Here is a 16,165-nt window from a genome sequence, read left to right as displayed (position 1 = left end):
AGTTTATATCATACTAAGGTTTGCTCTTGTACCTACTCACGCCGAAACGGATAACCTTGGTCATGCCTGCTATCTCTACCGATTCAGTTATTGCGAGCATTAAGTTTTCATAGAGATTCGCTGGCGTATCGTCTGAATGAGTTCTAAAAAGTCGGTCTGAATTAGTCATCGCGTGAAGGTAAGGTTCACAAAAATCTGCTTTCCATTTTATGCCTGTTTGTTGCGGTACTACATTTTCAGTCTCATCAGTTTGGTTATTTTGTGTCTCGATCTCGGCTTTGTTTTCGCATATGAGTTTAAGTTCTACAGGAAAATTATCAGATAAAGTAGGTTCTAAAAACGACCGTTAAATCCTTGATCCAGCTAAGTTCTGCCGCATTTACCCAAACTAAATCAATAATACTTTTTCCCACAGTGCTATTAAAAGTCGGTCGGGCTGGTCTATCGCTAATCGATCTGCCATTAATAAAGAGAAAACCATTTACAGACATAAACTCTAAGATTAGCGAGCCCCTTTGATTTACAAACCGGTCTGTTGATAGCATTGTGTCAAAGAGGTTTGAACCTCCAAACAATTCACTGGGTATCAAGTCGCGCTCTCCTACTCTGGCGTTAGTGTCGCCACCAATAACGAATAATTCAGGATTATCCCTTTCTCTGATTTCATCAATTAAAATTTGTAACATTTCCAAGATCGGTTCGAGTTGTAAATCTGGTTTGAAGTATAAAGATCCTATAATTGCTATCGTATCTGGTAAAGTTGTTCTCACAAGTATCCACCATGGACTTGTGTCGATGACTTCAGTTGGTATCTGCTTCGTAAGAACAACTAGGCCTCCGCTGCCCCGTCCTGTGCTGTGTTCTCTTAACGCTTCGACCCAGTGATGCAGGTCTCGTAGATACAGATAATTTCAGAGCGTTTCAGAGTCTCGCTGTGTTCGACGTTTAAAAACCCGTGTACGTTCCAAAAGGTTATCGAAATCTGTTGACTTGTATTTAGTTTTTTGAAGGAACCCTCGAGGACAATGGCCCTGATGCCGTTGTTCCAGCGGTGGACTGTGGTAGATGCTTCGATTTCTTCAATGTCTCATCTTTCTCGTCCCAATAATGCCCTACGCCGTTGATTTCGAGTTTTTTATGGGCGGTTTTGACTGTGCTTCTTTCTTCTCGGTATTGTTTTGTCTCGTATCTGCTTTGCAGTTTGCCGCCTTTATAGGTGAGTTCCCCGTTGATAAAAATTTCTCTACCTTTCAGCTGTTTCTTCTTTTTCAAAATGTCGGACTTCGTTTCCCAGCTGTCCAATTTGACTGAGTACATGATGTTTCCTCCGATCGGGATAATTCGCTGGTCAATGATTTTGCCTGCTGCGCCAAATTCCGAGGATAAGAAGTCGTCGAGAACTCCTTTAACGTTTTTTGGGGTCCGCTTTTATGCCCTTAATTACAATATTGTTACGCCCGTGCTGGACACTGAGTAGAGAAGTCGCAGAAAGCTGTGAAACGCGCTCCTTGACAACGGGAGTTTGTTGATGGATTTATTGATTTTCTGTCTAGCGGATTTTTGGAATCCGCATGCGTTCTGTTTTACGAGCTTGGAATAAACGCATTTCTTAAGTTCTTTTGAGTTTTCTTTCATTTTGCGAGTTCCGCGAAATACGTGCGCGAGTGTAGAGTGCGCGATAATGTTACGGCGGCGAGCTTACTCGACGAGCGTAACATTTTGGGGGCTCGTCCAAGATAAGAGGCGACGAACGCAGTATCCCGAACAGGATGACGACCACGCACATCCCGCCGAGGACCCGTTCGCAGGCCGCGGCGTCGGCAACAACGGAAGCGGGCGCGACCGATCCGCAGGATGCGGGAGCGACATAGGCAGAGGCGGGTGCTTTCGAAGCTGTCTACTTGGAGCTTCAAAAGCTGCGCCAGGAGCGGCGGCTAGAGCAGCAGGAGCAACAGCTTTTCCGCAGCGAGTTGGAGGCTCCGCCTGAAGGAACGCGACGCTGCGGTGGCACGTCTTCAGGAGCAACTCGCCGTACATCAACTAAGTCCCTCCAATAATGTTTCTCGCGGCGAAAATTCGAATGAGGCGACGCGTGAGATAGGCGCGGGTGAGGGCGCGTGTGCGGGGCGCGCCGCGTGCGGAAATTCGGTCGAGCCGCTGCGTGTGATGGGCACGGGCGAAGGCTCGTGTGCGGGGCGCACCGCGTGTGGAGTTTTGAGTGAGACGTCGCTCGGTTATAAATTAAAGCCCGATACGTTCGACGGGACTATTCCTCTGCGCGAAAATTTAGCACAGTTCAATTTAATTGCGCAAGCGAATGGCTTGGAGGAATCTTCGAGAACCGTGGCTTTAGTCTCGAGCTTAAGAGGGAAAGCGCGTGCCGTATTGGATGGGGTAACCGAATTCGAGAGCCTTCGCTGTTCTGAATTAGAGGCTAGGTTAGAGTTGCGTTTTGGCGAAGCGCATATGTCTCAAACGTTTTACACCCAGTTCACTAATCGGAGACAAAAACTCGGAGAAGATCTGCCCGTTTTGGGAGCTGATTTAGAACGCTAAGCGCGTTTAGCCTATTCGGAATGCTCGGCCGAGGTGCGGGATAAGATTGCGTGCGCCAAGGTCGTTGCGGCGTTTTCTGACGGTTTCGTAAAACGAACTTTTCAGTTAGAAGGATTAACTTCCTTGAGAGCCGCCATAGAGAGGGCCATGGCAATAAAAGTCATCCAAGCGAATAGTTTTTCGCGGCAAAAAGGCTGCGAAATGGCTCCCAGTCGATTTGGCTAAAATTTGAATATGATGTAGTTAATGTTGTCCTGATCAAATGTCTTATAGTGCTGGAAGACCAATAATGGCTAGTTTTTGAGATATTCGACTCCAAACATTGAGAAAATAGATGTTTTAGCGTATGTATATAGTTTTAATTCTTTAATATATATGAAATGCATGTGTATTCGTGTGCGCTCGCGCGCATGCAGGTGTGTGGTCGTATGTGTGTGGGTCGGTGGTTGTGTGTGTGTGTGTGTGTGTGTGTGTGTGTGTATGTGTGTGCCCTGCTCTCGGCGTAACCCAGAATCAACGACGTAGACGTAACAGGTAGCTGATCCCTTCGGGGTATTGGTTTAAAGTGAGTAATCCCCTAGCCTCTCACGTGTGTGTGTGTGTGTGTGTGTGTGTGTGTGCGTGTGCGTGTGCGTGTGCGTGTGCGTGTGCGTGTGCGTGTGCGTGTGTGCGTGTGTGTGTGTGTGTGTGTGTGTGTGTGTGTGTGTGTGTGTGTGCATATGCGCGCCCGCACGGGCGCGCGTGTGGAACTTCTAATTAAGGCACGTGTCTATTCCTTGGAAGTGGTCGGTTGCCTGCATCAGCGACGGTTTGAATTAGTGTAGTTGACGGATATTTTATGTGCTCTTCGTTTCTAGCATAACCCAAATACCACAAAACGCTACATATGTGAGCACAAGTACCCAGTGTACGAGTACCAGACTTGCAGGTACAATAATATCCTAATATTAGTGACTGCTCCTTGTCTATGTTTTCGTCCATACCATTGTCTATCTCATTATCATCGATGGATTTATATGAAATCCAAAGTTGATATTTCGTCGCATTACGAAACCTAGAATAAACTCTCACTCTCAGTAATCCTGGCTGTGGAAGACGGTTTGCATCACGTAACATGTCGATTTGGAATTGCTCATCGTTGTTTTGTTGTACGTTGTCCTGAATGTATGAGGGTACTAGTTTTATTTAATAATCACCAACCGTTAAATTTTTAAGGTAATAAATGTCTAGCATTGAAAAGTCTATTAACTGCCCCTCATTTATTGGTACCCATCGTTGAGCGTTTTTGGTTCTCAGATTTTGAACCTCAACAAGAGCTTGTACAACGTTCGGTTCTCTCGTTTTTTCGAGCATACGATTAGCTCTTTCTACGTCAGCTCCTTTCATATGGATAGTGGGATGATATCTATTTATGATAGCACCTGCTATTTTACAAAAATCACCAATATTAGGAACATGATGCATCGGTACTGTTTGCTGTAGGAATTTGAATATTAGCTTTAATGTCCGTTTCTGGCTTCTACAATTCATCTTTGTTTTGTGACAAGACGGGAGTCATTTGCATCTTCCGTCGTGAGTTGGGCCTCATTTCGTGGAAGAAGTGCTAGCATCTTCCATGTGATGCCCAAACGCCTCAGAAGTTCAATTGTATCCCTATAACCTCTATCAAGTATGACAATATCATCTTCTTGGAACTATCTTAACATTTCTTCGGCGTCTCTATCAAATACATTTTGCAGTATCGCAGCGTCAATTATTGCGACTGTCAGAGAAGTACGGCCCCTGTATATCTAAAATATAACCATCAGGAGCAACTATCAATACTGGTTTGATTAAGTGTCGACCTTTGTGAACGCAATATGACTGTCGAAAAGCTCTGAAATAACTACTTTTCTGTATATATATGTACGTACCATCAATGCATGTAATTACTCTAGAAGTTTGTGGTTCCGAATTATACAACTGTTTGGCAAAATCGGTTACATGTCTATCGATATAATCTTGTCTCGTTATAGCGTCAAATCCTATATTCTGTGGTACATAACGAATCATTAAAGATTTTCGCACTGTCTCAACAGCCATACTTGTTGCCTGCCTACTCGAGTAATGAAACATAACTTTGAGAAATTCATCTGACAAACCATGACGAATTTTACATAATAACATAAGAAGGTCCTTTTTATATACATATCTATTACCACCAGGACAAGGAACTGCATCACAAATCGTGAGCAATTCTTGGAATTGTTGTTTGTTTATAGGATACAAACATTGAAATTCATTATCCGAAAGATTATCTTCATCCAATATTTTTGTTTGATTTGCCACGCCACGAAGTTCTTGCAAAAAGCTTGAAGATAATAACCTCTGATTACATAGGGCCTGTTGATGAAATGTAAATCTTGTACAAACGGCCCGAGAAGCACACCATCGTCGTTCAAATGATGTTGACAAGATCTTACGTTTTCTGGGATAAAAATATTGTGTGAAATAAAAACATCTACTTTACATTTAACTGATAATCTATTCAAATTATCAGTTCTATCACATATAATACAAGTGCTACTTTGTGTCTGTGTTAACACATTTAATCTTAAACAGGCAGGATCTTCCTTCATAGCAACAATCTCGTCACAAATCGATTGATTGCAGTTGGTACATATTTTTGTCATACAAGTTACTTCTAACGCTGGTTTTTGGAAACCATCTCGTCGAATGATAGCAATTTTTCTTTTGGCAGCATTATTATCTCCATCAATTCGAGTCATCATGTTTCACAATGTACACACTGAAGACTGACAAGAAAATATGCATAATAAAAGTTTTAAAGATTTAATGTTACATACGTATTAATGTACTTACCAAAATAAACTATATAATAAGACAGAAAGCCAATATCGATTCCAGTCTGAATTTTGCCGTCGTTTAGTATCTTTTATAGTGCTATTCCGCTTCGGGAAACTGTAAAACACGAGACTTGAAAGAAAATCTGGGAGAGCGAATTCGCATCCTTCAAAATGACATACGCGATATAAAAAACATACAGCTGACTCAGTATGTGTTTTACAGTTTCCCGAAGCGGAATAGCACTATAAAAGATACTAAACGACGACAAAATTCAGACTGGAATCGATATTAGCTTTCTGTCTTATTATATAGTTTATTTCGGTAAGTACATTAATACGTATGTTACATTAAGTCTTTAAAACTTTTATTCTGCATATTTTCTTGTCAGTCTTCAGTGTGTACATTGTGAAACACATAACAGCTTCGTAAAACTCGTATTCTACTGTAATATTGTACATCTTTTGCAATAATGGCATTTAGAAATCTTCTACGTTGTTACGTTTGCGATGAAAGATTCGTGCCCCGTATGATGACTCGAATTGATGGAGATAATAATGCTGCCAAAAGAAAAATTGCTATCATTCGACGAGATGGTTTCCAAAAACCAGCGTTAGAAGTAACTTGTATGACAAAAATATGTACCAACTGCAATCAATCGATTTGTAACGAGATTGTTGATATGAAGGAAAATCCTGCCTGTTTAAGATTAAATGTGTTAACACAGACACAAAGTAACACTTGTATTATATGTGATAGAACTGATAAATTGAATAGATCATCAGTTAAATGTAAAGTAGATGTTTTCATTTCACACAATATTTTTATCCCAGAAAACGTAAGATTTTGTCAACATCATTTGAACGACGATGGTGTGCTTCTCGGGCCGCTTGTACAAGGTTTACATTTCATCAACAGGCCTTATGTAATCAGAGGTTATTATCTTCAAGCTTTTTTACAAGAACTTCGTGGCGTGGCAAATCAAACCAAAATATTGGATGAAGGTAATCTTTCGGATAATAAATTTCAATGTCTATATCCTATAAACAAACAACAATTCCAAGAATTGTTCACGTTTTGTGATGCAGTTCCTTGTCCTGGTGGTAATAGATATGTATATAAAAAGGACCTTTTTATGTTATTATGTAAAATTCGTCATGGTTTGTCACATGAATTTCTCAAAGTTATGTTTCATTACTCGAGTAGGCAGGCAACATGTATGGCTGTTGAGACAGTGCGAAAATCTTTAATGATTCGTTTTGTACCACAGAATATAGGATTTGACGCTATAACGAGACAAGATTATATCGATAGACATGTAACCGATTTTGCCAATCAGTTGTATAATTCGGAACCACAAACTCCTAGAGTAATTACATGCATTGATGGTACGTACATATATATACAGAAAAGTAGTTATTTCGGAGCTCTTCGACAGTCATATTGCGTTCACAAAGGTCGACACTTAATCAAACCAGTATTGATAGTTGCTCCTGATGGTTATATTTTAGATATACAGGGGCCGTACTTCTCTGACAGTCGCAATAATGACGCTGCGATACTGCAAAATGAATTTGATAGAGACGCCAAAAGGATGTTAAGATGGTTCCAAGAAGATGATATTGTCATACTTAATAGAGGTTATAGGGATGCAATTGAACTTCTGAGGCGTTTGGGCATCACATGGAAGATGCTAGCACTTCTTCCACGAAATGAGGCTCAACTCACGACAGAAGATGCAAATGACTCCCGTCTTGTCACAAAACAAAGATGGATTGTAGAAGCCAGAAACGGACACTTAAAGCTAATATTCAAATTCCTACAGCAAACAGTACCGATGCATCATGTTCATAATATTGGTGATTTTTGTAAAATAGCAGGTGCTATCATAAATAGATATCATCCCACTATCCATATAGAAGGAGCTGACGTAGAAAGAGCTAATCGTATGCTCGAAAAAACGAGAGAACCGAACGTTGTACAAGCTCTTGTTGAGGTTCAAAATCTGAGAACCAAAAACGCTCAACGATGGGTACCAATAAATGAGAGGCAGTTAATAGACTTTCCAATGCTAGACATTGAATACCTTAAGAAATTAACGGTTGGTGTTTATCAAATAAAACTAGCACCCTCATACATTCAGGACAACGTACAACAAAACAACGATGAGCAATTCCAAATCGACATGTTACGTGATGCAAACTGTTTTCCACAGCCAGGATTACTGAGTGTGAGAGTTTATTCTAGGTTTTGTAATGCGACGAAATATCAACTTTGGATTTCATATAAATCCATCGATGATAATGAGATAGTCGATGGTATGGACAAAAACATAGACGAGGAGCTGTCACCAATGTAACGTTCGCATTTTCTCGCTCGGAATTCGCTCGCCAGGCCAGGGTGAGAAAACGTGTAGACACTGATTGGTTTTACACAAAGCTATTTATTCTCACTTTTTACAATACAGTTTGATGGAGGGCGTGAGTGTCGGTGTATGTGTGTGTGTTGCTCCGCTGAGCCGCAGTGTACGTGTGCCGGGTTGAGACGCGGTCGGACAGAGACGGATTCGCGGGCAAGTACGGAGGTATGGTTGCCTTGCGGATTCGCGTATCGACGCGGAGGCACGGTTGCCTTGCTGATTCGCGGGCAAGTAGGTTGGTCAGGAGCTCAGTCGGGAGCACCCAACTGAGCGGCCCGTACACCGGGAGCACCCGGCTTGAAGACGGGAGCGCCCGTCTTCCGTACGGCGGAAATGGTCGGGAGCACCCGACCCAGAGGCAGGAGAGGGCAGGTAATACCAACCGGGAGCACCCAACTGGGGAGGCCCGTACCCTGAGAGCGCCCAGGTGAGAACGGGAGCACCCGTTCTCTGTACGGAGGAAGTCGTTGGGAGCGCTCAACGTGGTGAAACGGTCTTGGAGAGCGGTCGTGTCGGAAACAGGAGTCGGACAGGACTGGTGGTTCGAGTCGGCTCGAGTCCCCTATTTATACGCCGAGTGCGGGCGATGGGGGCTGTCCCACTGCTGGGGCTGCCCTACCGCTCGGCCGCCCTACCGCTCGGGCACAGGAGCGCACGCTGAACATGTGCTTTGTGGCCACCAGGGCCGTAGCGCTAGTGACGAATACGCGTATCGTCACATCACCCCCCCCCCGTTTGGAGAGGAAATACACAAGTTTATTTACGCTTATAACAATCTTTTATTTCGAACACTCGCTACAGAGTACGCTCGCTTCAGCGACGTTGGCACGACTGGAGATTACCCTGTGGGTCGAACCGCAATACCCACAGGGCTCCATCGGCACGGACTCGGAACTTTCTATTAATTGTGATCGCCGATTGGGGCACTTGCACCCTCCCTCCGGTGGGTAGCGGGATCCACATCAGGTCCTGGAGAGGGGAGATGGCGGAGGCCTGGGGCCCAATTCTGTACACGTTTACCGATGGTCGTCGGTGTCGTTAATAGCGTCGAGCGACACGTATCGATAAAAGCTATTCTGTACGCGTCCTAACGACGAACGCGTTTCGACGACCGTCGGTCATGCGTCGGTCATGACCGACAATGTCGTTTATGACCGACAACTTTTATCGAGGTACCCCGGGTAGGACGAAAACGTTCTACCGACAACTTTTGAACCGTCTGATTGGTCAGCGAAAGAAGTAATAGTTTATAGGTTATCAAGAAAAGTGTCTCGCCTCGTGTCAAGTGTAATAGTTTATAGGTTATCAAGAAAAGTGTCTCGCCTCGTGTCAAGTGTAATAGTTTATAGGTTATCAAGAAAAGTGTCTCGCCTCGTGTCAAGTGTATGTATGTACACACGCGCTAGAGACGTAGAGATACACGGTATGTACACATATATTATTATTTTTAATTGGGGATCACAAATCTGAAAATAATATAACAAATTTTATTTACAACATAAAAATGGAACAAATTATATTATATTAATGTACACATATATCAATTATTTTACAACAGTATTTTGTGCACGATTGTTACAATTATCTAATATATATTTTTTTTATGTCTTGCAGCACCAGGTATTTATACTGCAGTTTGCCTAACGAAGGGCGTGCTGAAAGGCCAGCGAATACCAACAAAAATTGTCAAGAGAAACGATAGTGTCTCGTGCCAAGTGCTCGCACTACAGACGTAAGGATACACGGTATGTACACAATAACAGTATTTTGTGCATGATTGTTACACACACAAGCATCTAATATATTTCTTTTTATCTCGTAGCACCAGATACTTATACTCCAATTGTGGTTGCAGTTTTCCTGACAAAGGATGTGCTGAAAAGCCAGCGTATTCACGAGCTTCTTGTTGTTGCACTCCACTTTGTTGTCTTCCTGCAAGATAACAAATCACGATAACATTGTTAGAAGTACGTTAGTGATTTAACAAAAATACAAATAATACTAATAAACATGTAAATTAACATTAGCAAACTATTCATCAGTATGTAATATTTTTAGTTAATATTTCAAATATTTATTTATATAAAAATAGACAATTTTGTTAAATAATTATGTAAAGTATTCAACAAAATTGATTAATACACGTATATATATTATGTATATTAACTTACGATTAAGCTGATTTTCTTCGGCTCTTCGTCGATGAGATGCAGGTATAGTTTGCGAATTTCTTTCAGTAGCAGAAATGTCTCCAACATTTCTTTGTCGGCATATATTAACCACGTCATTGTAGTCTAGTTCGTCTCCAACAGCATCTTCTCTTTCCATACTTTCAGTTTCATTTTCTTCAAAAGTAGGAGGTACATAGCTATCTAAACATATATGACAATTTTATTAAGTTTTAAACTATATTTCAGATTTAACATATTGCAATATGTATATTTTTATTATCAATCTTATAAATTTTCTTACTATTAATACTCGTACCTACCAACAAATATATCTTCAATAGACGTGGTTGTAGGTGTGTAATCTAACACATCTGTTTCCCCTCTTTCCAATCTTTGTTGATGTTCCTGTAAAATTATGTACAAATGTCTGCACAATTCCGTCTTAAAGCAACTAACAACACAAATAAGGATAAGAATTGGTAATAAAAGCCAGGTGCAGTAAATAGGGCGCATAAGTATTTTATTATAATACAAAAATAATTACAATCCCTGAGTAATTAGAACGGTATAATCGCATACGTTTCGACCCTTTCTTTAGGTTCATTTTCAGCGCATGATATTAACAAATCATAACAACATCACATTGGTCACAGTTTTACGCACACAAACGTTTAAAAAGACTTGAAAATATTCAAAAATAGCACATTAGCTCTTTGACTATTTGTAAGCCTTTTCAACTGTTTGCGTAAAACTTCGAACAGTATTATCTTGTTGTAATTTGTTAATATTATACGCTGAAAATGACCTAAAGAAAGAATTAAAAATAAGTACGCGATTATACCATTTTAATTCTTCAGAGTTTTTAATTTTTTATGTATTACAATATAATACTGGCTCTTATTGATAATTCTTGTTATCCTCATTAAATTTGTTCATAACAGCTAGACCTCTGTATTGTGTTTGTTTATCAACTTTGCGTGCGCTTGCGTGCGTGCGTGTGTGTGTGTGTGTGTGTGTGTGTGTGTAAATAAATGTACTTGTTATACAAAATAATATACCTCTTCTTCTGGAGTACTGTCAGGACAGTTGACAGATCTTTGGACATATTCCAAACCCATACAGGCAATGACACGCTGGTCCATCGTACTCAAGGGTTGTGCAGTTACAGGAAAGTTCCCTGTTCTCTGCCTTTCATTCCGAAGCTTGGATGCTTTCTTTGATGCAGTATTTTTCATATCTCTCCAAACCTGTAGAAAAGTAATTAATATTATACATTATATTGATTAATAAAAATAGTACAGTTCTAAAACAATAGACTTATATAGTTAGATGTTCTCTAAGAATCTATATTTCAATACCAGATTTTCCAAAATTATAACACAACAAAGATATTAATATACATTGTACATAAGCATGATGTAGCAAAATTGCTATAATTAATATACATAATAATGCAATAAACAGTAACATTAATTCAATGCTGTAATTTCTCACTCAGTAATGTAACTGAATAATAATATAACATACGCATTATAATACTTTCACATCGACAAATAATAAATTTTAATTAACTGGAAAATCAAAATATATAGTTTTCACTAAAAAAGTAAAATATTTACCACTAAAAATAAAAAATAAAAATTGAGATACATGAGAATCAAACGCGGTTATCCATACGTGAGCTTAAGTCAAGTACTAGTTATTTTTATGATAAAAACTATAATTCGATACGAATAATAGTTTTTATAATAATTGTAAATAACAAGTACATGACTTAAGCTCACGTACGGATAACCGAGTTTGACTCTCATAGCTCAATTTTCATTTTTTATTTTTAATTTTAATAGCGAGAGTCTATAGCTAATTAATTATCTAAATATCTTACCGTTTGATATTGTTTGGTTGATTTTTGAGTGCCACTAGACAATCTGTTCAATTTTATCGTTAACTCTTCCCACTGTTTTATGTGATGTACCTTTCCTTCTTTTGTTAGAAACTTGCCAGCTGCAAACTCGGAATGTGATTCCATGTAACTTATCAATTCTTCGTATTGTGTACTTGATGTCCGTAAGGCACGGGTTCTTTTCGTGCTAAAATGTAATAAACAAAATTATATATCTAACAACTGTTATTATAATAAAATATATATAACTCAGTAACTTGCAGAGTATATATTTATTCTTCTTTATAAATTAATACTTACATTTTAGAGTATTTGTTAATGGACTGATTTAGAACTCAGCGCGGTAAGCGGTGCACACGTTGTTCTTGTTTAATTTAATACCATTATTAATTGAACGTTTTGGTCCTTGTTTGAATCATTTTCAGCAATGTGTTTTATAATGTATTTCTTAAATTGTATGTCCGTCGGTGACCGTAACGGGGTGTGCGTTACGAAGTGAGAGTCTCACACATCGTTGGGGTTACACCGAGGAACTTACAATTTAAAAAATACATTATAAAACACATTGCTGTAGAAAATAGCTCAAGCAAGCCGACATGTTCAATTAATAAAGGTATTAAACAAAACAAGAATAACGTGCGCACTACTTACCGCGCTGAGTTCTTAATCAGTCCATTACTTACAGATATTTATTACCAACAATATATAAATATTTACTCATACCTTGCTGGTAAAGTCATTTCGCACAAAATCCGTTACACGTCACGTTACGTTAAATGTTGATCATATATTTAGACTCGTTTTTACACTTGTAACTTGGATTTAGGTTAACGTCATAGAAACACGTAATGTAACAGCGTCACACGCTTTTGTTACCGTATGTCTTTCTTTGTGCGTTGACCTAAGTCTAAATTAATGTCAATTTTACAGTTACTCCTGTAAATCTGTAAATGTACGAGTCTAAATATATGATTAACACTTAACGTAACGTGGCACGTGTCACGGTACGATTTCACCGACTCCAACCGACTCAAGAATGTTTTTCTTTTGAAAATCTTAGGACCATTCTACAATTCGCAATGCTATTGGCTGAGAACTCACTTTTATGTAGACTGTACTTTTCGATAAAGTTGTACCGACGACTGTCGCTTGCAACGATGGATGTCGTTGAGTGTCGTTTTGACCATAGTACAGAATAGGTTCAATCCGTCCGTGTCGGTCGTGCAAGCGACAGACGTCGATAACTTATCGAATCGACGGTTGTCGGTAGGCGTGAACAGAATTGGGCCCCTGGGCGCGGATAGGTGCGGCGACGGGGTTTCGGGTGGGAAAAATGCGTCAAATCCGGCGGACGAGTCGGTTTTGATAAAACGCATTTTTTTCTCGATGCAAAAAATGCTATTCTTAGTATATTTTTTCACCGCAATATCCTTTTTTTACCATATATATAAAGAACGCGAGACTAGACCTGGGTGTAGTCCATCTGCATCGGTTATCACACGTTTTTATATACGGATAGTGCTTGAAATGGAGAAACTCGACGACATTAGTACCGCGTGGAAATTACTTCAAATTCACGCAGCATCCCTCACGAGAGTAACGGAGGAATTTCGCGAAGCGATAAGACAGCTGCAGCTGCGGCTGCAGCGCATTTCTGAGAACGTACCCTTGAACGTACCGCCATGCCTGCAGCTGGCAGTGCGCATTGACGAGGAATCCCTCGTATTGGATAGAACGTAAGTAGATTTGTCGAATACAAATATGAACAGTTTTTATATTCATTAACGATATGTAATAATTATATTTGATAATTATACATGATAATTTTATTCAATAATTATGTTAAAATTTATGGTAGAACCCTCGTCGCCTCGCTTGCGAGAAAGTCGCGCAACCAGATACGGGTCTTGGTGTCGAAGATGCGCGCGCTGCACAAGGATATAGCGCGTTTAGCGTCGTCGACAAGCGAGGAGCCGTCGGATGTGGGACGGAGGACGGTGCGCGAGAGAGAGAGGGACGAGGACGGTGACGAGGGGCGTCGCGCCGATAACATTGAGGACGACGTGATAGACATCGAAGACGTTTCGGAGGGTATGCCCTCCTCAAAGAAATGAATGAAAACCGAATAAACATAATGAATATGAATAATTATATGTATAAAAAAATATATAATACTATGAAGTGAATGAAAACCGAATAAACATAATTGTTCGAGATCCGTCGAACTTTACTACGCAAAACATCGGCTCGAAAACATTATTATATTTCACATCGAGAAATACCGATGTTTATGTGGTTCGAGCTCTGTCGAACTTGGGCGAAACATACGTTCCCCGCGATCCCCGGCCCTCGAAGCCCATCGATCGCGATCACGCGTTACGAGAGTGCTCCCTTATTTGTCAAAGCACGGAAACGGCTGTTGTGACGCGTGATATGACCATACGGACGAATAGCGATTCAGCTCTCATCGCGCGTTCGTTCCTGAAAAACAACCCTCTTGAGTAAACGGCGAATTCGCTCGCCGGACATTCAGTCGTTGCTGAAAATTCCTAGCCTCAAGTCATGGGCCAGAACTCATAGCCGAAAATCGTCGCGTATCAATCCTCGTCTAAAGACAGCACGGCTCTCTCCCTCTAAAATCGCGGCTTGAATCGCTACTCGCTCGTTTCGTCTCAAAGTGCGGATCTAAGTTACTTATATTTCTTCATTAAGTGTACTACTTAGCGAGGGGTCCGAAAACTTCCGGTCGTGCTCCGCTCGCGATCGTTCTTCTGCCGCGCGCTCAAGATTTCCGTTCGACGCGTACAAGATCTCCGCTCCGCGAGAGGCTTCGATGCGAAAAGCTGCGACAAGATTTCCGTTCGCGATACCTGGCAGAAAAGTACGAACGACTCAGAAAATTTCCGAATCCGCGGCGCACGATCCGTTGTTCCCTCTCGCGTCTTTTCCGTTCTTGAAATAAAGACTATATATTTCTTTGTGCAATCTGTGTTCCGAGTGCTTTAATCCTCATTCCTCCCGCGAATTTACGACTCGCGTTACACACGCTTCTCGCTCAACTCTGAGCGGCATCCAGATTCAGGGCGACTGTCGAAAAGCGACGCCCGAACAATAATGAATATGAACAATTATATGTATAAAAAATATACAATATTATTAAGAGGAATAAAATAAAATATTTATTATTTATAAAAGTGTTATTTATATTTATACAATACGTAAGAAAAAAATAGAAAAAATAAAAGATAAAAAACATTATTAGAACAACTCGCGTTATCGTTCGTAACCGCACCACGCGTTATCGCTCACTCGCGCCGGAGCGGCTCGGCGTTATCGCTCACACCTCGCGCTCGTACTCACACCTCGCGCGCTGGAGCGGCTCGGCGTTATCGCTCGTCGGGTCATTCGCGCTGAAGCGTCTCCGCGTTATCGCTCCTTCCCGTCTCGCTCTCTCGTCAATTAGTCCAGTCAAATTAGACAAAAAAAGGCTTTTGCTCGGAATTGAAGCGGTATCAATGAAATTTTTTTAGGGTTGTTGGGGAGATGTAGAAGAGCTTATTTCTGAGTTGTCGGGTTAATCGGACTGATGGGTTTTTAAGGAAGAGAAGGGGAATAAAAAATTTCGGTTTTTTTGCAATAACTCGGCGAATTTTGACCGTACATGATTTACTAACCTTTCATTTTGTAGCTCTTTTAAAGCCCTACAATTCATTTCCTGAAGACCCTAACTTAAAATCAATATTTGTCGAGTTCTAGCCAGTGAAAGTGGGAAAAAATGTATTTTGTCGCGGTTTTTTGCGTTTATCTTGTTTCCATTAATAGATAGAAATGTGCCGCCACTGACAAAGTTGTAGGGCTTAAAGAGACCTACAAAACGAGAGGTCAGTCGTTCAGATTCGTTAAAAATTGAGCCCAGGAGAAGCCTTTGGAAGTCGCGCTTTTAACGCGTGGACGATCGTCGCCGGCGGCGGCGCGCCGCCGCGATGACGATCGGCCATGCGACGGCGCGTCGCATGTCGAGTCGAGTGCGCTCGGGACTCGCTAGAACTCGACAAATATTGATTTTAAGTTAGGGTCTTCAGGAAATGAATTGTAGAGTTTTAAAAGAGCTACAAAATGAGGGGTTATTAAATCATGTACTGTCAAAATTCGCCGAGTTATTGCAAAAAAACGAAATTTTTCATTCCCCCTTCCCCCCTTAAAAACCCATCGGTCCGATTAGCCCGACAACTCAGAAATAAGCTCTTCTACATCCCCCCAACAACCCTAAAA

The 16,165-nt window shown here is 40.8% G+C and overlaps 1 protein-coding gene and 1 long non-coding RNA gene across 2 annotated transcripts; one reads left to right on the top strand and one right to left on the bottom strand.

Annotated features, from left to right (window-relative positions):
• Positions 1-9,322: 9,322 nt before the first annotated feature.
• Positions 9,323-11,252, bottom strand: LOC143907520 (uncharacterized). Its single transcript, XM_077424363.1, has 4 exons — positions 11,049-11,252; positions 10,311-10,395; positions 9,991-10,191; positions 9,323-9,751 (listed from the first exon to the last, which is right to left on the bottom strand). Exons 1-4 carry the CDS (start codon positions 11,223-11,225, stop codon positions 9,600-9,602), a joined length of 615 nt encoding a protein of 204 aa, XP_077280489.1. The 5' UTR covers positions 11,226-11,252; the 3' UTR covers positions 9,323-9,599.
• Positions 9,425-9,892, top strand: LOC143907521 (uncharacterized). The gene is made up of 2 exons (XR_013259876.1): positions 9,425-9,564; positions 9,642-9,892. It is a non-coding gene; the product is annotated as an uncharacterized LOC143907521 (long non-coding RNA).
• Positions 11,253-16,165: the final 4,913 nt, after the last annotated feature.

This window comes from Temnothorax americanus, unplaced genomic scaffold (genome assembly GCF_048541705.1).
Source record: "Temnothorax americanus isolate GAGA-0224 unplaced genomic scaffold, ASM4854170v1 Scaffold83, whole genome shotgun sequence".
Taxonomy (NCBI): domain Eukaryota; kingdom Metazoa; phylum Arthropoda; class Insecta; order Hymenoptera; family Formicidae; genus Temnothorax; species Temnothorax americanus.
This window is presented reverse-complemented; position numbering and strand designations above follow the sequence as displayed.